This window comes from Canis lupus, chromosome 33, assembly GCF_011100685.1.
Source record: "Canis lupus familiaris isolate Mischka breed German Shepherd chromosome 33, alternate assembly UU_Cfam_GSD_1.0, whole genome shotgun sequence".
In the NCBI taxonomy this organism is placed as follows: domain Eukaryota; kingdom Metazoa; phylum Chordata; class Mammalia; order Carnivora; family Canidae; genus Canis; species Canis lupus.
Window position 1 is genome coordinate 30238359 of NC_049254.1, and position 22891 is coordinate 30261249.

Sequence of the window (22891 nt, forward strand, 5' to 3'; positions counted from 1 at the left end):
AAATCTTGCTTTTTAAATAATTTAAAAATAGTACCTTAAAGCTAAATACATTAAAATCAACTCACAATGCTGTGTTTTTTCCACACTGAAAAAAACCTCCCTTCCTGAATTATGATTTAAAAAAAATTTTTTTAAAGATTTTATTTATTTACTCAGGAGAGACACACAGAAAGAGGGAGGCAGAGACACAGGCAGAGGGAGAAGCAGGCTCCATGCAGGGAACCCGATGTGGGACTCGATCCTGGGTCTCCAGGATCAGGCCCTGGGCCCAAGGCGGCGCTAAACCGCTGAGCTACCCGGGTTGCCCATGATTAAAATTTAAAGGCAAAAGATGCCCTTTAGAGTGGTGCAGATTGAGAATAATAAGCTCCTTTTATCTTGCAATATATTTTTTAGGTTTTTTTTTTCTTTTCTTTCTTTCTTTTTTTTAAGTAATCTCTAATATCTAGTGTGGAGCTCAAACTCAACCCCAAGATCAAGTCTCATATTCTTCCACTGAACCAGCTAGGTGTCCCTATCCTGCAACATTAAAGAAAAAAAAAAAAGGATTTGTTGATTTGAGAGTGTGAGGGTGGAGATAGAGGCAGAGGGAGGGAAAATCCCAAGCCCACTCCCTGTTGAGCACAGGGCCCATTGCAGGGCTTGATCCCAAGAACCCAAGATCATAACGAGAGATAAAATCAAAAGTTGGTTGTTCAACCAACTGAGCCATCCAGGCGCTCTTATCTTGCAACATTTTAAAAACATTTAAATTTTGGGATGCCCAGGTGGCTCAGTGGTTGGGCGCCTTCCTTTTGTTCCAGGGTGGGATCCTGAAGTCCCAGGATCGAGTCCCACATTGGGCTCCCTGCATGGAGCCTGCTTCTCCCTCTGCCTGTCTTTAATGAATAAACAAAATTTAAAAAGGATAAGTTTTAGAAACAATGTGTTCTGATAAATTATGTGCTGATTTCAAGACTTAAAAAAAAATATAGGGATGCCTGGGTGGCTCAATGGTTGGGTGCCTGCTCTCGGCTCAGGTAGTGATCCTGGGATCCAGGATCGAGTCCTGCATCGGGCTCCCTACATGGAACCTGCTTCTCCCTCTGCCTGTGTCTCTTGTGAATAAACAAATAAAATCTTAAAAAAATTAAATTTTGACTAGATAATATATTCAATATGATTGAAAATTCAAAAAGGATAAAAGAAAATTGAGTGAAAAGTCATTACTCCACCCCTATCTTCTAGCTGTGCAGTGTCTCTCCGTGCTGGCAACATTTACTCCTTCTCTTTCTAGACATTTTATTGCAAATACATGTGTTTATCTTTTCATATCAGTAAAGTGGTTTTGTTGTAACTGTTAAGTGCTATATAGTACCATTCACTGTACCATCATTTATTATCTATTGATGTGACAATAACGTTGTTTCTAAGCTTATGATTATAAACAATGCCATACAAAAAATGTCTTGTACCTGTCATTCTACACACATGTAAAGACAGTTTTAGGAAATTCCTAGAGATAGAACTGCCAAATTGGGAATTGGGATTTTAAATTTTCTATTGATACCAAGCAACAGTCCATATTTCCCCACACTCTTGCCAAGATTAAAACATACCTACAAAAAAAAAAAAACAAAAAAAACCTACATACACAAAAACGAAACAAAAAAGCGGCTTACTTTAACTAATTTGAAGGAGAGAAAAATTTATAAACATTAGTATAAGTCACATTATGCATCTTTTCACATATTTTTCCTTTCCTGGGAACTATGTTTCTTGAAAACATTTCTAATTTTCCTTTTGAATTATTAGTCATTTTCATAATGTATCAGCATATACTTTAAAGGAAACGAGCTCTTTGTGATTAATTGCTTCTACATCTCCACGGCCCGCCCTTCATTTGCCATGTGCCATGTCTCCCAATTTTCCATTATGGTAGTAGTTCTTGTTATACAGAACTTTTTATTTTCATGTAGTTAATTTTTATTTTTTAATTGTGGTAAAATACATGTAGTAGGCCATTTTAATTTTTATTATTTTAATTTTCAGATTCTCAACCTCTGCTCAGTTTCAGTGCTCCCTGAGAAGTTAAACATTCTCATCTCCCTCCACAAAAATGAGAGGAAAAAGTAGCAATACACTCTTAACGACTGACACAAAGCATTTATTAGTTTCTAACAATAAGGCATATAAGCTAAGACTATCAGAAAAACTAATAGGGAAATTAAAATTTATCTTGAGGTCAGGAAAATTTCTTCACAGACAATTAAGTGGTTAAATGTGTAAATTCTATACGTCACACTATTTTTTTCCTCCTTTTTGGTCAAGGACTATTCCAGGAAATTTTAATTATACAACTGTTGAGGAGTTCCAACAGTGTCTACTCTAAAATATAAAGTGAAATCGCTCTGAGAATAATACTGGTTTGATGAGAAGACAGATTTTATTGTATTTTGAACAAATTTGGTTAGTTTCTGACTAGATTTCAATCATTATTCAAAGGGCAATCACCTTTTTTTTTTGAGAAAGGGCAAATTAAACTTTAAATTAGCATCAGAATTCTACCCATAATTACCAAATCAATATTGAAATAGATGCCATTAAGTATGCAAACACTAACAGAATTTCAGTTACAAAATTTGGAGGAAAAAAATCTTAATAATGTACAAAAATATTGACAAATTTAAGCTAGAATTAGCTCTAGGACATTTTATTTTTATCTTAAAAGGATGGATAACTAGAGATCAGCAGAAATGTTGTTAAAACCGCTATTTGCCTAAAGTTGTTCATATTAATGAAAAAAAGATTAATAGTCTCTAAGTTACATTTCACTAAATGAAATCACTGCCTTCTGATTTAACTTTCAGGGGTAACACGGCAAAACCCAAGCATCAGACTTTGTTTTTCTGTACATAAACACGTATAAAAGTATCTATACAAATGATAATATAAGGAAATAAATACATGGTTATATTTCAGGTCCTACAACAAAAGATATATTTAACTCTCCTACAGTAAAGTCCCATTTTTTTTTCCTGGAATAGCAGATTAACAGAAATGTCAAATTCCCAAATTTCATGCAATTTAGTAATTGATTTTGATTTTGACACCAGTTACTATGGTGTGAAAAGCTATAAAACCCAAACGTTTTCCATGTCATTTAGCAAAGAAAGGATGGAGAACCCTCTACCAAACTTTACCTGCTCCTCTGTCCTGGACCCAGTTTCTGATCATGCAGTCAGTTCCAATGCTTCCAAATCGTCAATTTGGTGCAACTTAACTCCTAACTCCTTTCGCGTCAAGAGCCTAGTTTCCTGTCAACTAATTCCTAATTTTCCAGGAAACTGATTTTTCTGATTTCACACTGATCATAAACTATTTTATATAAAAGAAAATGCTATAACAGCTATAATAATTAAAGTGGAGATGAAAACTAGATTATTTTAGTGTCATGCAGGATGCATTTCAAGTGCTCTGCAAATATATGAGAAAGTAGCATGAAAAATTACCCTGCCTGGATTCTTAACTACTCGGTACACTATGATCTTGCTTTGATTACTACTAGTTAGGACAAAAGGGAAGCAAAGGTCATAAAACATGCATTTTTTGGAAACAGAATGGCACTTGAAGATTTCTTGGGAGTTCAACCAAGGCATTTTTATATCCATAAGGATTGTCAAACTTAGTACATCACAGTTATTAAAAAAGGAAAGGATTGGGACTCCTGCTTACTGAGTTTGGCAGAAATATATTTATATTCCTCCCTTGTGATCACACAGTCCTTTATAGATGATGAGTTTAACAATTATAAAGATTCTATGATAAAGAAGAGAGCTTCATAATCCGGCTTTACTAGATTATAAAATACTCCCTCTTCCCCATGAATTACTTTGTATACCTCTGGAACATCTGAAAAATACTTTTCTGTGACTTACTAGGCTGTAGGGAAGGAGTACTTTTAGATACATTACAATTATCTCTAGAAGAATTTGGCATCTTTCTTCCATTAACTGAATGTTTCAACTGGATCTTGAAAGATGCCTGCCAATTTTCATTTTTGGAGCCTCTCCGAGATTTTGAATGCTCTAGATCAGTCTGTTTTTTGAAGTTCCTAGTTTTGGAATTCTTCCTCTGTCCATTTAGCAATTTGTCTGGAGGTGAAGATGTAGGACGTAACTGATACTCATCTGGGGATCCTTTTTGCCGGTTTGGCTTCATTTGTTCTTTATCTACTTCTTTCTGAAGCTGTAACGCTAATAACCTGTCCTGTTCTTCTTGTTTATGTCTCTCAAAAAGTAAGCGTTCCAAATCTATCAGTTTTTGGGTAAAGTTGATTTCTGTTTCCTCTTGGTCTGAGGAAGCTTTGGGGAACTTTTTTCTTCTTTTTGCAGAAACGCATGGATCCCTGGATGCTTCAGATAAAGATTCCTGTTTTTTTCTTTTGGAAATATCTTTACTGATCGGTAGGCAAGACTCTTCATTTTCTGTCTCAACTGTATTACTTCCAATTATTTGTGTCATACCTGATATAGTGCACCCACTCTCTGTTTTGCCATAAGGCTTAACTGCAGTTTCTCCAGAGCAAGGAACTCTGGCTTCAGGTCCCTCATGATTTAGGACATGTAACTCTTTATCATGATTGGTTGTACTCATTTGGACTTTTCCTTCAAGGCACCATTCTCTACCATTGGCACGTAACTGAGGCATAGGTGACTCTAAAGACTTTTCACCCTGTTCTTGCATTTCAATGCGTATTTGTGGAGAAAGTGTTGGCATATCTTCCTCAATTTCTGTATCTTGCTGTGTAGGGCTTTTTACAACACTACTATCAGTTTCCTATAGAAAACAGAAAGAGACTGCATGAACCATGGGAAAAACAGCAAGTCATAATACAGAAGTCAAATTACAGTGATACTCTGACTTTTCACTATAGCCAGCATCACTACTAATAACTAATATTAATTCCTAATAGTATTTTTATTCTGTGTGCCAACTTAGATTAAGGAATTCCTTCCTTTTAACTCCCACGGAAACCTATAGGTTAAAGCCCACAAACTGGATTCTATGTATGGCAACAAAGCGGGCACCAGGACCTGACCTCTCTTTCACCTTATAAACTTCCCCTAGCCGAGTTTTTTTTTTTTTTTTAAGATTTTATTATTTATTCATGAGAGACACACACACACACACACACACACACACACACAGAGAGAGGCAGAGACACGGGCAGAGGGAGACCTCTTCTGAATATTTTAAGATATAAAAATAAATATGTAGGATCACAAAGGGAATAATTTATTTTTTTAAAGATTTTATTTATTCATAAGAGACAGACACACACACACACACACACACAGAGAGAGAGAGAGAGAGAGAGAGAAGGAGAGAGAGAGAGAGAGAGAGAGAGAGAGAGAGAGAGAGAAGCAGGCTCCACGTAGGAAGCCTGATGTGGGATTCCATCCTGGGACTCCAGGTCATGCCCTGGCCCTGAAGGCAGGTGCTAAACCACTGAGCCACTCAGGGATCCCTGGGAATAATTTATTAATAGCAACCCCATTATTAAATGTTATTAAAAATGTTATCCCCCAGGCAGGGGATGCCTGGGTGGCTCAGTGGTTTAGCGCCTGCCTTCAGCCCAGGGTGTGATCCTGGAGTCCCAGGATCGGGTACCACATTGGGCTTCCTGCGTGGAGCCTGCTTCTCCCTCTACCTGAGTCTCTCATGAATAAATAAATAAAATCTTTAAAAAATAAAATTTTATGTTGTAATATACATCTATTAATACATTAAATAATAAGATATAGTGGGACAAGTCTAATAACTTGTAATACTGAAGTAGGGATGAGTACCAATGATATTTGAAGAGACCTGCCACAAACTAATTGTGATAAAAATCTGTGATTCCCAATGCCTGGGTGGCTCAGCGGTTGAGTGTCTGCCTTTGGCTCAGGTTGTGATCCCGGAGTCCTAGGATCAAGTCCTGTACCAGGCTTCCTGCAGGGAGCCTGCTTCTCCCTCTCCCTGTGTCTCAGCCTCTCTCTGTGTGTCTCTCATTAATAAATAAAAATCTTTAAAAACAAAACAAAACAAAACAAAAAACTGCTTTCCACTGATTATCAAAGGCACAGCTTTTGCTAACAGTATTATGATTTGATACCTACATTCGTGCCTGCTTTGGCAGCACATATACTAAAATTAGAGCGATACAGAGAAGATTAGCATAGCCCCTGTGCAAGAATGATACATACATTCATAATTAAAGGAGAGGTTAGGTGAAAGTAAAGATAAACCTCTTCCTCCATTTAAGTTCATATGTACTCTCTGGATTCTAACCACAGATCTAGACCTTAGGTTAAGAATCCTTGCTTTAAAAAAAAAAATTAAAAAAAAAAAAAAAAAAAAGCAAGCTAAGAAAAAAAAAAGAATCCTGGCTTTGGCCCGTGTATTTTTCTTGTCACTTAATAGGTCTTAGGTTAAGTAAAGACCTACTATTAGTTTTCATCATACAAAAGCCTTAAGAAAGGCTTTGGTGAAAATTTGCCTCAGAACAAAAATTACTCCTTGTTGTTAGAGACCTTAAATATGTTATTTTACCTATATCCTTGCATTTATCATTTTTTATAGCATTTCTTGGGAGTCAGTCCAGTTTGGACTGGATAAATTCCAGTTTGCCCACCTAGCTTTGCTGTGAATATGAACACCACAGTAGGACAAATACCCCACCCTACAATGCCTTGTTCATCCTCAGTTCTAGTATGAGCCAGACCATCTGGATTTGAATCTGCCCTCTATCATCTCTTTTTAAGGGACTGTGTGCAAGTCTCTTATCTGCATGTGCCTTAGTTAATTCTTAACTGTAAAATGGGCACAAGAATGAATACCTACCTTATAGAATTGGTGCTTGTGAGATTGAAGGAAATAATACATAATCTGGCATATGGTAAATGTCAATTAAATGATAGGTTTTAAACTACCTAGCAGAGTTTTTAAAAATCTAGGAACCTCTTAGTAAAGGGTTAATAAAACTTCTCTGTAAGAAATCAACCTTGGTGTCAGCTCACATTTCCTAGTTCTATTTTCCTGGAAACTTGATAAAGGTGAAATGTCACCTGTGTTACTAGGCCACATAGCTTATGGTAAAAATGACCTTATTGGTGAATTACATCTATACAAGCAGAACCATGAATGAGTGATCTATAAGCACCCAATGGGAAACCAAATCTAGGGACTTCTGTGGCTTATAACTCTTTTGACTTGATGTGTTCCTTACCAGGATCCCTGGAAGGTACACCCATGGCTTGTTACAATAACTCTTATGCGGCATAGGGTCTCTAAGCCAGGATGGTTACCACACTCCACATTGTTTCATTTCCAGGCGGTGACTTAGCTCTCCTGTGAAGACTCTCGCTGCACTGATATGCCTGATGCTACCCTATTAGCATGCTTTGTTTCTCATCCGGTAATTTTCACATAAAGTGAAGCCGGTACCAGGGGTAGCCTATTTGATTTTGCGAGTTTGAACGCCTAGGGCAGGGATCCACAAAACCATGACCCATGAACCAAATTCAGCCTGCTTCCTTTCATAGTTTGACTTGATCAAAGAGAAGCCCATTTGTTTACATATGGTCTACAAATCCTTTCACAGGAAAACAGTGTAACAGTTGTGACAGAGACCATATGGCCACAAAGAGAAGTTTGTTGACTCCTAGTCTAGGTGAGCCGAATATGACTAAGAAAGGGTATTCCATATATTACTAAAAAAAAAAAACAAAAAACAAAAAACCCAGAAGTTAGGAAATGACAAGTATTCAATCTCTAGCCTTAGGAAATCTAGTAAAAATTAGTAAAAACTAAGAACATCTTTAGCACCCACATACCTTAGACATGGAGTTTTCCCTGCTTTCTTGTACAACTTCAGACTGTGATGCTGACCCAAACTGAGGTTTAGGTGACAAATACCTTAAAAAAAAAAAAAAAAGCTTACCAAAGTTTGAATGCTTTAACAGACAAGTAGCATGTAACCAATATTATTAAACCAGATTAGCTATTTATATGAAGGTTGCCTGGTCTGCTGCTTGGATGATTGATCAGAGTGTGTTTCATCTCTCGGTCTCAGGAATTTTGGCCAAATTCCAGAGCAAAACTTAAAAGGTTGAATTTTGAAATTTTATGGAAAACAATAGGAAAGGAAGTAAAAGTCAAATCTAAACATTTAATTCTAAAAAAAAAAAAAAAAATTCAAAAGGTAGATAAGCGTCAAGACAAGATTATAAAGTCTTTCCAAAAGTCATGGAAATGACATTTTAAATCAAGACAAGATGTTAGTTTCTTTTTAATTTTTGTTGTTGCTGTTGTTAGTTTCTTTTTAATGTCAGATCTGGCTGTTTACTATATTTTTAATATCTACCATTGGGAAAGAGTTCACGATTAGATTCTCTACCACTATGTATAGAGATTTTGTTAGATACACATTTTGTACCAACTGTCTGCCTGTAGAAATAGAGATATATCAAGACATCAGCATAAGAGCCTATCTCTAAACTTCTAAGCACCATTAATAGGCTGTATGCCACTGAAAACACGAAACTTGTAATATGATGAAAAATGCTATAAGAAAATGGGAGGAATGCCTGGGTAGCTCAGTAGTTGAGCAGCTGCTTTAGGTTCAGGTCGTGACCCAGGGGTCCTGGGATCGAGTCCCACATCAGTCTCCCTGTGGGGGAGCCTGCTTCCCCCTCTGCCTGTGTCTCTGCTTCTCTGTGTGTGTAAGAAAGAAAGAAAAGAAAGAGAGAGAGAGAGAGAGAGAGAGAGAGAGAGAGAGAGAGAAAGAAAGAAAGAAAGAAAGGAAGGAAGGAAGGAAGGAAGGAAGGAAGGAAGGAAGGAAGAAAGGAAGGGAATAAAAGGACTAGTAATGAGAGAATATATTTAACAAACTGTAAAAAATCCAAATACACATAGAGAGAGAGAACATATGCACACATCCGTGCAGGTGAGAAGGGCAGAGGGAGAGACAGAACGCAAGCAAGTTCCATGCCCAGCACAGAGCCCAAAGTGTAGGACATGTGGCTCGATCCCACAACCCTGAGATCATGACCTGAGTCAAATTAAGACTTGGATGCTCAGGGATGCCTGGGTGGCTCAGCGGCTGGGCACCTGCCTTCGGCCCAGGGCGTGATCCTGGAGACCTAGGATCGAGTCCCACATCGGGCTCCTTGCATGGAGCCTGCTTCTCCCTCTGCCTCTCTCTCTGTGTCTCTTAAGTATAAATAAAAATAAAATCTTTAAAAATATAAAAATAAAAAACCACCCGCGTATAATTACCACCTGGTTTATTTTATTTTTTTTTTAAGATTTTATCTATTTATTCATAGAGTCAGAGAGAGAGAGAGGCAGAGACACAGGCAGAGGGAGAAGCAGGCATCATACAGAGAGCCCGATGTGGGACTCGATCCAGGGTCTCCAGGATCATGCCCTGGGCTGCAGGCGGCGCTAAACTGCTGCGCCACCAGGGCTGCCCTTACCACCTGGTTTAAAGGGGGGGAAAGATCATTGATTTTAAAATCCCTTATGGGCCCTCCTCTTTGTCACCCAGCTCAGACAATCACTATCCTGAGTTTTCTATTTCTTACTTTTAAAAAGTTTTACCATACATTTGTATCCCTAAGTATGTGTTGCTTCAACTGCATGATTTTGACTTTTACATATACAGAATCATACTACATGTATTCTACAACTTTTTTTCTTCACCCATTTTCATGATTCATGCATGCTGTCCTCAGCTAGATTCACTTGGACTGCTGGGATAGTATTTAGTTCTACTTTTGGACAGCTGGTCGCTTTCACTCTTTACTATTATGAATAGCACTGTTGGGAACATGCCTGTACATATCATCTGGGGTTGCTCTGCCATCTACAGCTAAAGTAGATGTAGAGTCCAAGAATATCAACCTTTTATATTCCCGCTGAACACGTAAATGCTCCTTATCATATACAACACTGAATACTTCTAGATAGCTTAATTTTTCCAATAGGATGAGTATGAAATGCTATCTCACTGTTATTTGGTGTTTCCTTAACCACTAATAAGGTTCAATATCCTTTCAAAAATATATTAACTTTCAGGTTTCATTTTATATAGTCAAAATTTACCTATTTTTCTACTAGTCATTTTCTTACTCAGCAGTGGGTATTTCTTTAATAGTACATTACCTTTTTTTCAGTTAAACAAGTTATACTATCTTCTTCTTTTTTTAAGTAGGGTCCACACCCAGCATAGAACCCAACTCGGGCCTGAACTCAGTCATGAGATCAAAACCTGAGCTGAGGTGAGGGGCAGCAGGAGGGGCTCAGTGGTTTAATGCTGCTGTCAGCCCAGGGCCTGATCCTGGAGATCCGGGATCGAGTCCTGCAATCGGGCTCCCTGCATGGAGCCTGCTTCTCCCTCTGCCTGTGTCTCTGCCTTTCTCTCTATGTCTATCATGAATGAATAAGTAAGTACAATCTTAAAAAAAAAAAATTTTTTTTAAGTTAATAAGTTTAACATTAAATCATCTTCTAATAGTAAGCTAGCAATCTATTCCTGGAATTGTCATTTTAGATAATATTCGTGGGGCACCTACGTGGCTCAATCGGTTAAGTGCCAGATTCTTGCTTTTGGCTCAAGTCATGATCTCAGTGCCCTGAGATAGGGCCAGGCATGGGGCTTTGTGCTGAGTGAGGAATCTGCTTGGGATTCTTTACTGTCCCGCTCCCTCTCTCTAAAATAAATAATAAAACCTTTTTAAAAAAGACATGTAAACCATTAATTAATTCATTAATTTTCAGACTTTCTCCCTTTTTTCTGATTTGGCATTTTCTTTCCTTTTTTTAAAAGATTTTATTTATTCATGAGAGGCACGGGGTCGGGGAGGCAGAGACATGGCAGGGGGAGAAGCAGGCTCCATGCAGGAAGCCCGATGTGGGACTCAATCTCGGGTCTCCAGGATCACTCCCTGGGCTGAAGGCGGCGCTAAACCACTGAACCACCAGGGTTGCCCAGATTTGGCATTTTCTGATACGGCACTTTAGCCACCTCCCAAAGTTTTAATGTATAATACTTTTAGTTCTATTATTTCCATCAAGATTTATTCCTTAACCATTAAGTTACTTAAGAGTTTTTCTTAATTTTCAAGCACTTGAGTAGTCTTTTCGTTAATCATTTTAAATTTGAGATGAAAACCATATAACATAAAATTAACCATTCTAAAATGGACAATTCAGTGGCACTTTAGTATGTTCTTAAAGTTGTACAACCATCACCTCTATTTAGTTCCAAAACATTTTCATCATCCCTGAAGGAAACCAGGCGTATGTTAAGGAGTAACTCCCCCATTCCCACCTTTCCCCAGCCAGGAGCAACTACTAATTGCTTCCTGTCTTTATAGATTTAACTACTTCAGCTATTTCATAATAAATTTAATTCACAAATAAATCGTATACTTGACAACTCTTTTTGTCTGGCTTCTTTCAGTTGGCATGTTTCTGAGGTAGGTATGTATGTATGTATGTATGTATGTATGTATGTATTTATTTATTTATGATAGGCACACAGTGAGAGAGACAAGCAGAGACACAGGCAGAGGAAGAAGCAGGCTCCATGCACCGGGAGCCTGACGTGGGATTCGATCCCGGGTCTCCAGGATCGCGCCCTGGGCCAAAGGCAGGCGCTAAACCGCTGCGCCACCCAGGGATCCCGGTTTCTGAGGTTCATTTACGTTACAGCATGTATCAGTATGCCACTCCTTTTTAGGGCTAATATTCTGTTGTATGGATCATACCACATTTTGTTTATCTATTCTTCCTTCAACAAACATTTGTGCTTATCCATCCTTTGGCTGTCTGAAGTGCTGACACAAACATCTGTGTACAAGTATTTGTTTGAATTCCTGTTTTCAAATTTTCTGAGTAGATGGGCAGGAGTGGAATTGCTGGGTCATATGGAATTCTGTTTAACATTCTGAGGAACTACCAAATTGCACTATTTTATATTCCCACTAGTAATCAATGCAAGATTCCAATTTCTCGGAATCCCTGGGTGGCGCAGTGGTTTGGCGCCTGCCTTTGGCCCGGGGCGCAAACCTGGAGACCCGGGATCGAATCCCACGTTGGGCTCCCAGCATGGAGCCTGCTTCTCCCTCTGCCTGTGTCTCTGCCTCTCTGTCTCTCTGTGTGACTATCATGAATAAATAAATAAAATCTTTTTTTTTTTTTAAATAAAATCTTTAAAAAAAAAAAAAAAAGATTCCAATTTCTCCAATCTTTGCCAACACTTGTTATTTTCCTTTTTTTGGATTAAAGACATCCTAGATGTAAAATGGTATCTCATTGTGGTTTTGATTTGCATTTCCTTAATGACTAATGAAACTGGGCATCTTTTCATATGTACATCAGTGGAGAAATGTCTGTTTATGTCCTTTGCTCATTTTGAAATTGGATAGGAATTTTTCATATATTCCAGAGATTAGACGTTAACTCTTTTTAACTTTGCTTTCACTTTAATCTACTAGTTTCTCAATTTCTATTTTTAAATTCATCTGTCCATTTTTATATTTCTAATAAATTTTTATCTTCAGACATTTCAAAATATATATTTAGATACATGAAGATTCAAGATAGTTACATCCTTTATATGGAAGAGTAATAGATCAATGTGAAATATCTCTGCTGGTCTTTTAATGGTTTTTCTCTTGATTTCTACTTGGCATAATATCAACATTAACAATATTGATACTAAGTCATCTATTTTTTTCTTTTAATAACAATCTCATTTAACTGCCCCCCAAATTGCCCTCCCCCTGCCCGCAAACAAAAATTTCTATGAGTTTTGAAAGGTGGTAAATTACCTGCATGTATTTACTCAATTGAAACCAAAAGCCCTTACATATTTTCATTAATTTATTTTTGAAATAGGCTACATGCCCAACATGGGACTTGAACTCATGATCCTGAGATTAAGAGTTGCATGCTCTACCAACTAAGCCAGCCAGGTGCCCCTATTTTTAAACTCTAGGTGGTTCTTAAACTTTCCCAACTGTTAATGCTATGAGAAAGCTTATATCCTCATAAAATCATCAACTCTACCTGCTGTTGGAGGGACATTGCGAGGAGTCTAAATCACTCCAGTACTGACTACCTAACATGTGCTTTTTGTATAGCAGAGAAGAAATATAAACTGAGGAAAAAAAAGATGAGGGAATGACCTAGATGCCAAGTTATAAGCTCCTTTATAGGATGACTCTCAATGGGACTAGCTTTTCTAATTTGAATCTAAACCAAGAGAAAAAGAAATCCAATTGGCTAATTCTGAGAAAATGGGAACATGAAAATCCTGAGGCATCAAGGTAGAAAAACTTCAGGGACACCTAGGTGACTCAATTGGTTAAGCATCTGACTCTTGATTTTGGCTTAGGTTACAACCTCAAGGTTATGAGATTGAGCCCTGTACCCTACTTAGCATGGAGCCTGCTCGGGATTCTCTTCTCCCCTCTTTCCCTCTGCCTACCCCTTCCCCACTTTCTCTCTCCATCTCTCTTAAAACTAAACAAGACTTTGTATCTCTCTTCATGATAACCAGACATCTAAGCCATGTGAGTAGCATCCTTATTTTCACTTTTCACCCAGCTCAGACCATCTCAGACCATCTGGAGACTTTTCATGCAAAGTCCTTGGACCAAATTTTGACAATCAGTGGACCATATGAGCAAAAACACCAGCATCCAGTAAGTAATCAATAAATAATTGATAGAGGCGCCTGGGTGGTTCAGTTGGTTAAGCATCTGACTCTGGATTTTGGATCAGGTCATGATCTCAGGGTTGTGAGACTGAGCCTTACATCAGGCTCTGTTCTGGGCATGGAGCCTGCTTAAGATTCTCTCTCTTTCTCTTCCTCTCTGGCCCTCCCCAAAGCCACTGCTATCCCAACCTGGTCTGTGCACACACATTCTGTCTCTTCCTCTCAATCAATCAATCAATCAATCAATCAACATGTCCACTTACTTATGAATATCTCCAGTGTTTGTTTGTTTGTTCTTACTTTTCTTTTGGGACTTGGTTGTGACTGTATCAGATTTTCTGGAATTCAAGGGAGAAGCCAAGACATTTCCATCACAGGAATTGTTCTTCAATAACAGAAAAAAGCATAACAGACATTAATAAAAACAATTATAATAAAATAAGCTATTATTTTGACTAATTCAGAATCCACAACAGAATTTTTCAGGTCTTATACTCACATATAAATTCTATACATCCTTTGAATAATACTGACTCTGCAAAAATTATTATAAGTAGGATTAAGTCCATCCAAGTTGGTCTACATTAATGACATTTTTAGTTTATGTTATAAATCAAAGGGTATGATGATACTAACAATCATTTTGTTAATGAATGGCTTCATGTAATTTTAACTACCTTAATCTACAGGGAAAAATTCAAAAGAGTTGTGGATATATCTGGAATAAAAAGTAATTTGGGGTAGAAATAATTTAACCTACGGATTAAAGAGAATACCAGTATCATAAATATTTACTTGCTGTACCAGTCTCATAAGTTTCTCACTATACTACCAGAAGAATTAATATACTTGGTGGTGGCAGACATTTGGCTTTGGACTGCCTAACTTTCTCAAGTAAACCAAGTATTCTAAAATATCAACAGATCTACTCTTTTAATCCCTATTAAAAACAAGAAGGATTAGAACAAGACTCTTTACAGGCAGAGATGACCCCAGATTCTCCTCTCTGGTGTATTTTTTTTACTTATGTCATTTGTTATTCTATTGATCAATGTCTTAAATTTCCTAATTGTGTACCTTTTTAAAACTATTCCACTAAAATTTTAAAAAGAAGAAATATATTAAAAAGGGCAAGGGTGGGGCGCCTGGGTGGCTCAACTGGTTAAACATCTGCCCTCGGCTCAGGGGTCCTAGGATTGAGCCCCGTGTTGGGCTCCCTGCTCAGAGGGGAGTCTGCTTCTCCTTCTGCCTCTCCCCCTGACTTGTGCTCTCTCAAATAAATAAATAATAAATATTTTTTTTAAAAAAGGGCAGGGGTGCCAGGATGGCTCAGTTGGTTAAGTTTCTGACTCTACTTCACAAAGGTCATGATCTCTGGGTTGTGTGCTGGGTGTGAAGCTTAAGATTCTCTCTCCCCTCTCTGACCCACTTTCCCCTCTTGAAAAAAAAAAAGGGGGGGATATATAATCTAAAACTTGGGTACACTATGAATAGTAGGCCTCTCCAAAAAAAAAAAAAACTCAATTCTAGATATATTTTGTTTTGTTAAGTATATTTTAAGATATTTATTGTTTATAAACAGGAATTGTTTTTAGATACTCTCAAACTTGAGTGCACACCAGGCTTCCCTAGATGCCTCTGGGAAAGGTATTCCGAGAATCCCACCCCCAGAGAATCTGATACAGTAGACTTAGAACAGGTATGGGGGGCACCTAGGTGGTCAGGTGCTCAGGGTGTGACCCCGGATCGAGTCCCGCATCAGCTCCCTGCAGGGAGCCTGCTTCTTCCTCTGTCTGCGTCTCAGCCTCTTGTCTGTCTCTCGGGATTACATAAATAAAATTAAATTAAAAAAAAAAAAGAAAAAGTATGGGAATTTGTATTTTAAAAGAACCTTTGGTGATTCTGTCAGGATCGCACTGTACCCTCAGGACTCAAAGTATGGTTTTATCATCCTTCTATTCATCTTTCCCAAGGCAGTAATTTAACTACACAGCAAAATAATAAAATCCAGGTCTAGCGTATTACTTAAAAATTTAATGTGCTTCACTTCCATTTCTTTTTAAGATTTTATTTAATGTGCTTCACTTTCAAAAAGTGATTTGCATCCATATAATTTAATGTTTTTGCCACTCTTAAAAAGATTTAGATAAGACTGTGTAGCTACAGGAACAATCTCTAAGATATACCAAGTGAAAACAGGCAAGAAAAAAACGGAGTGTGACTGATACATTATTTTTAGGTGAATAAGAAAAATTAAGGAACTGTTTAGTGCTAACCTTTGGGGAGACTGAGGTAATGGAAAAGGAATGAGAATATGGAGGTGGGAGGGGACAGAGGAAGCTTTCACTGTGAATAACTTTCCTACAGACTCTGAATTTACTAAAATACTTAGGATTTTTTTCACATGTACTTCAGAGCAAATACATAACATGCAAAAAATGTAATAATACGCAAAAAATTTTGTTTTAATTAGAACATATATGTCAAAAATCGCTTCTAGTAGGGGATTCCTGGGTGGCTCAGCGGTTTGGCACCTGCCTTTGGCCCAGGGTGCAATCCTGGGGTCCCGGGATCGAGTCCACGTTGGGCTCCCGGCGTGGATCCTGCTTCTCCCTCCTCCTGTGTCTCTGCCTCTCTCTCTCTCTCTATGTCTATCATAAATAAATAAATAAATCTTTAAAAATCACTTCTACTCATGGTGAACTTCCTCAGATCTTTGAAACCCACGTAGTTTCACGGTTGTGAGATGGAGCCCCAGGTTGGGCTCCACCCTCAGTGTGGAGTCTGCTGGAGTCTCTCTCCCCCTCTGCCCCTCCTGCTTGTGTTCTCTTTCTCTCTAAAATAAATAAGTAAATCCTAAAGAAAGAAAGAGAAGAAAGAGAAGAAAGAAAAGAAGGAAGGAAGGAAGGAAGGAAGGAAGGAAGGAAGGAAGGAAGGAAGGAAGGAAGGAAGGAAGGAAGGAAGCCAAAAACCATGTAGTCAAAGCAATAGGAACATCAATACTTCACGGTTCTCTCCTAAAACTTACGATATTAACGCTTAGCTTTCTTGCTAGTTCCTCATCACTTTTCAGTTGCTCTTCCATCTCTCTTCGCCTTTTTTCTGCCTGTCGTTTTTCCTCCTCTTCCTCCTCTGCTAATAATCTCTGTATGTATTCTTCACTGGCTTTGTTTTCTTCTTCTTCACTAGCTCGTCGCTCTGCCTCCACCTTAAAAATGATTAATAAAGAACAATTCTCTGAACTTTTAAATATTTAATATATTTAACTTTTTTTTTAAGTAGGCTCCACATCCAGTATGGAGCCCAACACAGGGCTTGAACTCATGACCCTGAGATCAAGACCTGAGCAGAGATCAAGAGTCGGATGCTTAACCAAACAAGCCACTAAGGTGCTCCTATACTTGCAACGTTTCTTGAGAAGAACAGCAAAAGTAATAAAAAAAAGAAAAAATTGGCAGGAATTACAATGTTTCAAATGATGTACAAATATGAAAGCAAATTCCTACAAAACAGGAAGCCTTCCCCAGTCAGCCCTATGAAATCTTCATCAAACCTCCACTCCTCTTCACCTACCACACCTTCAACTACACTGTTATCCTGAAGTTAGGAGGAAGCCCCCAGGCACAGTGGGTGGGACTGGAGTGGTTGCTGAAGAAGCAACCACAATGGTGATTATGTGATTTACAGATGAGCAGACAGAAAAGCAAGTAACTTTTTTTTTAAAGCTTCTTTTAAAAAAGATTTTTATTTATTCATGACAGACACAGAGAGAGGCAGAGACACAGGCAGAAGAAGCAGGCTCCATGCAGGGAGCCCAATATGAGACTCGATCCCTGATCTCCAGGATTACACCCTGGGCTGAAGGCTAAACCGCTGGGCCACCACGGCTGCCTGCAAATAACTTTCTGAGCTCATGGCAGAGTAGAGACTCCAGCTCAAATTCTAAGACTCGAGGCCATGTTTGTGGTAATTTAAACTGTACTTCCTGGGGCACCTGGGTGGCTCTGTGGTTGAACATCTGCCTTCGGCTCAGGGTGTTCAGGATGTGATCCCGGAGTCCTGGGATCGAGTCCTGCCTCTGGCTCCCCACAGGGAGCTTACTTCTCCCTCTGCCTGTGTCTCTGCCTCTGTTTCTCATGAATAAATAAAATCTTTTTTTAAAAAAAGAAGAAATATGAGGGAAATAATCTCTTCCTCTGCCATGTGAGGACACAAGGAATAGGCAGTGGTCAAGCCAGGATAGCAAGTCCTCATCCAACAGATCTGCCTGTGTCTCAATCTTTGACTCCCCAGACCCAGAATTCTGAGAAATAAATGCTTTTTGTTTACCCACCCAGTTTACAGTATTTTTGTTATGGCAGCCCCAATGGAAGAAGATACCCATAATCTACCACCTTTTTTCCATGCTTTAAACTCAAAGCTTCAGGGAAATAAAAAAAAAACTTTCACAATTAAATGCTTAATAATTGCTATCACAAAAACTAATTCAATGAACAATTCACAAGCTCGCAAGATATAAAATTAATATGCAAAACTCAATTGCATCCACATACAGAAATAATAACCAGTTAGAAGTTTTAACAGATGAGAAGACAAAAATGATAAAAAAATTGGCAGAAGACACAGAAAGTTCATCACCCCCAAATTATAAAAATGTCCCTTAGTTATATGAAATACAATCTTTCTCATAATAAGAGAAATACCAAGTAAAACTACGCAGAGACAGGACTTCCAGCCACTAATAATGATAGAGTAAAACACTGGTGGAAGACCTCTTCCAACAGAAAACAAGTTTAAAACCTGGACATTATACAATAAGCAACTACCAAAGGAGATAGAGTGAACATAATCAGACCAACTGCTCCTCCTGGCTTTAAGCCTGGAACTAACATAACCTAACACCTGTGGAAGCTAACACACACCTCCGGTCCCTTGATATTCTAAGGTTCACAGGCAGGGATGCCTGGGTGGCTCAGCGGTTGATCCTCTGCCTTCAGCTCAGGAAGTGATCCTGGGGCCCTGGGATCCAGTACCACATCGGGCTCCCTGTGGAGAGCCTGAGTCTCCCTCTGCCTGTGTCTCTGCCTCTCTCTCTCTGTGTGTCTCTCATGAATAAATAAAATCCTAAATAAATAAATAAATAGTTTACAGACAATTTACTGGGGAAAAGACGCTCATTATAATACATGGGGATAAAATAAGGGAATATTTGTATGAAATTAAAAAAAAAATCAACCTCAACCCCTACTTCATGTCATAGTCAAAAACTAACTGAATGGATTATCAATCTAAACATAACTAAAACAAATTCTAGAAGAAACTTTTTGTGACTTTTGGGTTAAGCAAAGTTATCAAAATTTATAGCTAAGATCAGTGAATTTTCCTATATTGAACCTTACCATAGATAAATTCTACCTCAACAAAGCTTTCTTTTTTTTTTTAAAGAAAAACTATGCCAATACCATTTTTCAACCATCAGATTAGCAATAATGCAAAAGTCTGCGAGTACTCTGTTGGCAAGGGTATTTTGAAATAGGCATTCTCAACAGAAATGCAAAATGGTATCCCTACGAAGGAGAATTTGGCAGTTCTAAGAAATCTACAGTATCATTTATGCTTCAACCTGGCAATATCATGTCTAGCAATTACTCAGAAGGTATACTTATAATATTAAAATATGTATGCACAGTATTATTTGTAGTTAGAAAATACTGGAAACTATTTTTCTTTCTCTTGAGTGATATGGAGTGATTTCCAGGAAATATTACCAAGGAAAAAAAAGGAAGGTTCAAAAGAGCATATAATATTACATATTATATGTAATATGTAATTACATATAAGTCCAGGGGTGCTTGCCTTGTTTATCTCTACAAAAAACACAAAAGGAAGGATAAACTACACAGAGATAAAACTGGTTATCTACAATGTGGTGGGCACAGGGTAGGTAAGATACCGGAGGGAGTATCCTCTCTGACAATAACTTTTTATATAATTTTTACTTTTGGATGCATATTAAAATCCTACACATTCAAAAATATACAAAGAAATCCATAAAGATGGGATGGGAAAATAGAAAAAAAAAATCACTATTACATAAGGGCACCAATTATATATAAATAAATTAAAGCTAGTTTGTAACTATTGTGAACACATGTAAAAAATAGAGTCTTTGTAAAGTACATTTTTAATTTATATTTCAATATATATTATTTATACAGGCATATATATGGCACCTTGGTGGCTCCGGCAGATAAACCTCCGACTTCTTAATTTTGGCTCAGATCCCACAACCCCTTAATTTTGGGGTTGTGGGATCAAGCCCCTCGAGAAGCACCATGCTGAGTGCTGAGTATGGAGACTGCTTAAGACTCTCTCCCTCCCTCTGCATCTCACCCCAACCTCTGGCACATGCATACTATCTCTAAAAATAAATAAATAAAAATAAATATTTTTAAAAACCCCACAAAACTGTAAGCAAAATCTGAAATTGAAAACTGAAGAATGTTCCCCAAAAAGAATAACTATTTAGTACCTACCTTGCTTATCTCCTCTTCATATTCTCTTCTCAATTCCCCAGGTTTACTTAATAAGCGAACTGGCTGATAGTCATCAACTGTTTCAGATCAAGAAAGAAAATATTATTACAGATAATACAGAATTTTAAGGCTGGCTTTGGTCTTTCATTAAATCTATGTTGGGGCAGACCCAGTGGCGCAGCGGTTTAGTGCAGCCTGCAGCCCAGGGCTTGATCCTGGAGACCCTGGATCAAGTCCCAGGTCAGGCTCTCTGCATGGTGCCTGCTTCTCCCTCTGCCTGTGTCTCTGCCTCCCTCTCTCTGTGTCTCTATGAATAAATAAATAAATCCTTTAAAAAAAAATAAAGTTTAAAAAAATAAATAAATAAACCTATATTGGCCTGATCCCAGATTGCCAGGATCAAGTCCCACATTGGGCTCCCTGCATGGAGCCTGCTTCTCCCTCTGCCTATGTCTCTGCCTCTCTCTCTTTCTGTCTCTCTTATGAATAAATAAAATCTTAAAAAAAAAAAAAAGGTAATCTCTACATTCAAGATAGGGCTTGAACTTTCAACCCAAAAATCAACAGTCACACTTTCTACTATGGCCAGCCATGCGCCTGCCTATGGAATTCCATTTTATTTTTTAAAGATTTATTTTTAACTTGAGAGAGAAAGAGAGCATGAGCAGGGGAAGGAAGGGGCAGAGGCAGAGGGAGAAGACTAGACTCCACTCAACTCAGGGCTCAATCCCAGAACCCCAGGCCAAGATCATGACCCAAACCCAAGCAATGACTGAGCCACCCAGGAGCCCCTGGAATTCCATTCATTTATTTATTTAGATTTTATTTGAGAAAGAGAGAGAGAGAGCACAAACTAGGGGGAAAGGGAGAAGCAGGCCTCCCACTGAGCAGGGAGCCCAATGTGGGGCTTGATCCCAGGCCACGGATCATGACCTGGGCCAAAGGCAGCTGCTTAATCATATGAGCCCCCAGGTATCCTGGAATTCCATTTTATTTTTTTTTAATTTTTTTTAAATTTTTATTTATTTATGATAGTCACACAGAGAGAGAGAGAATGAGAGAGGCAGAGACACAGGGAGAGGGAGAAGCAGGCTTCATGCACTGGGAGCCCGACGTGGGATTCGATCCCAGGTCTCCAGGATCGCGCCCTGGGCCAAAGGCGGGCGCCAAACTGCTGTGTCACCCAGGGATCCCTGGAATTCCATTTTAAAAGAAAGTCCAGGGGTGCTTGCCTTGTTCGGTCAATAAAGCATGGGACTCTTGGATGTTGGGGTCATGAGTTTGAGCCCCATGTTGGGTTAAGTTTAATAAAAAAACTTAAAAAGAATGAAAGAAAAATAGAAAGTCCAGAGGTTTTCTGGTTCAAAACGGCACATGAATACATATACTTAACTCATGTTCTACAATCCATTAAAATAACAGTAAAGGAAATTTTAAACAGTCATCTTACAACAGCAAAGAGATTAGGGGAAGGGTCAATCGGTAAACAAGAAACAAATTTGGGGACACCTGAGTGGCTCAGCGGTTAAGTATCTGCCTTTGGCCCAGGGTGTGACCCTGGGGTCTTGGGATCAAGTCCCACATCAGGCTCCCTGCATGGAGCCTGCTTCTCCCTCTGCCTGTGTCTCTGCCTTTCTCTTTCTCTCATGATTAAATAAATAAAATCTTAAAAAAAAAAAAGATTTATCAATTATCGATGTATTTATTAGAGAAGGAGAGAGAGTACGTGTACATACCACTGCGCACAGGAGCAGAGGGAGGGCAGACGCAGACTCCCCATTGAATGTGGAGCTGACCAGGGGCTCAATCTTATAACCCTCAGATCATGACCTGAGTCAAAATCAGGAGTCGGACGCCTGACCCACTAAGCCACCTAGGTGCCCCTCAAAAGTCATTTTTTTAAAGAAACTGAATTGTCTGGACAGAGCCAGCACAGCTAATATGAGAGGTGATGGCCTGTAAGCCTTCTAAAATCTGGCACTTAAGGGCGGGAAAGCATAAATGCCAAACATAACCTCAAACTGTCCACCAGTCACCAATGCCAATGTATGCACAAGGACTGTTATTCTAGGGCCTCAGTTTGATTTGACTGATTGATTGAAGGGCCTCATTTTTAAATATAAAAGCAAAACCAAGGATCATCAGACATTTAAAACAAATCTATAGCATTAAAGAAACACTAAGCCACAAAGAGGGGAATAAAACCATCTTGAGTTAAATTCAGAAAAAACACAACTGCTTGTTTATAGGGACAGCTATTACTAAACTCCAGCTGACTACTGCCACCAGGAAACTTAGGTCTGTCCTTGCCATATTTTCTGATTTTTTCAAGACAATTCAGAAATCCATTTTAATGTGAAATCTCCCAATTTTAAATGTTGGCACTGAATGGGTCACAGAAAACAAAACATGTCTGTGGGCTTTGTATGGTTTGCAGCCAGTAGTTTGCAAATTCATAGAGTAACTAAAAACAGTAATATAACTCTATAGTAGGTAGTAGGTAGCAGTGAAATACACTAAATTCTCATTTTAGCTCTTGAGGATTCATTTGAGGCAATACAGTGAGAAATACAGTGTAAAGCTCCTGAGAAAAAAGCACAGG

The 22891-nt window shown here is 38.4% G+C and overlaps 1 protein-coding gene and 1 non-coding gene across 2 annotated transcripts in view; one reads left to right on the top strand and one right to left on the bottom strand.

The window, feature by feature from the left end:
- Positions 1-2125: 2125 nt before the first annotated feature.
- RNF168 (ring finger protein 168) overlaps positions 2126-22891 on the bottom strand; it is a 33070-nt gene continuing 12304 nt past the window's right edge. The window contains exons 3-7 of the mRNA XM_038583147.1: positions 20290-20366; positions 16782-16961; positions 14017-14138; positions 7860-7941; positions 2126-4818 (exon numbers count right to left, since the gene is read on the bottom strand). Coding sequence (XP_038439075.1) covers positions 3868-4818; positions 7860-7941; positions 14017-14138; positions 16782-16961; positions 20290-20366 — 1412 coding nt within the window. The 3' untranslated portion in view covers positions 2126-3867. The remainder of the gene's footprint in view (positions 4819-7859; positions 7942-14016; positions 14139-16781; positions 16962-20289; positions 20367-22891) is intronic.
- Positions 6148-6254, top strand: LOC119867391. The gene has a single exon (XR_005383472.1). It is a non-coding gene; the product is annotated as a U6 spliceosomal RNA (small nuclear RNA).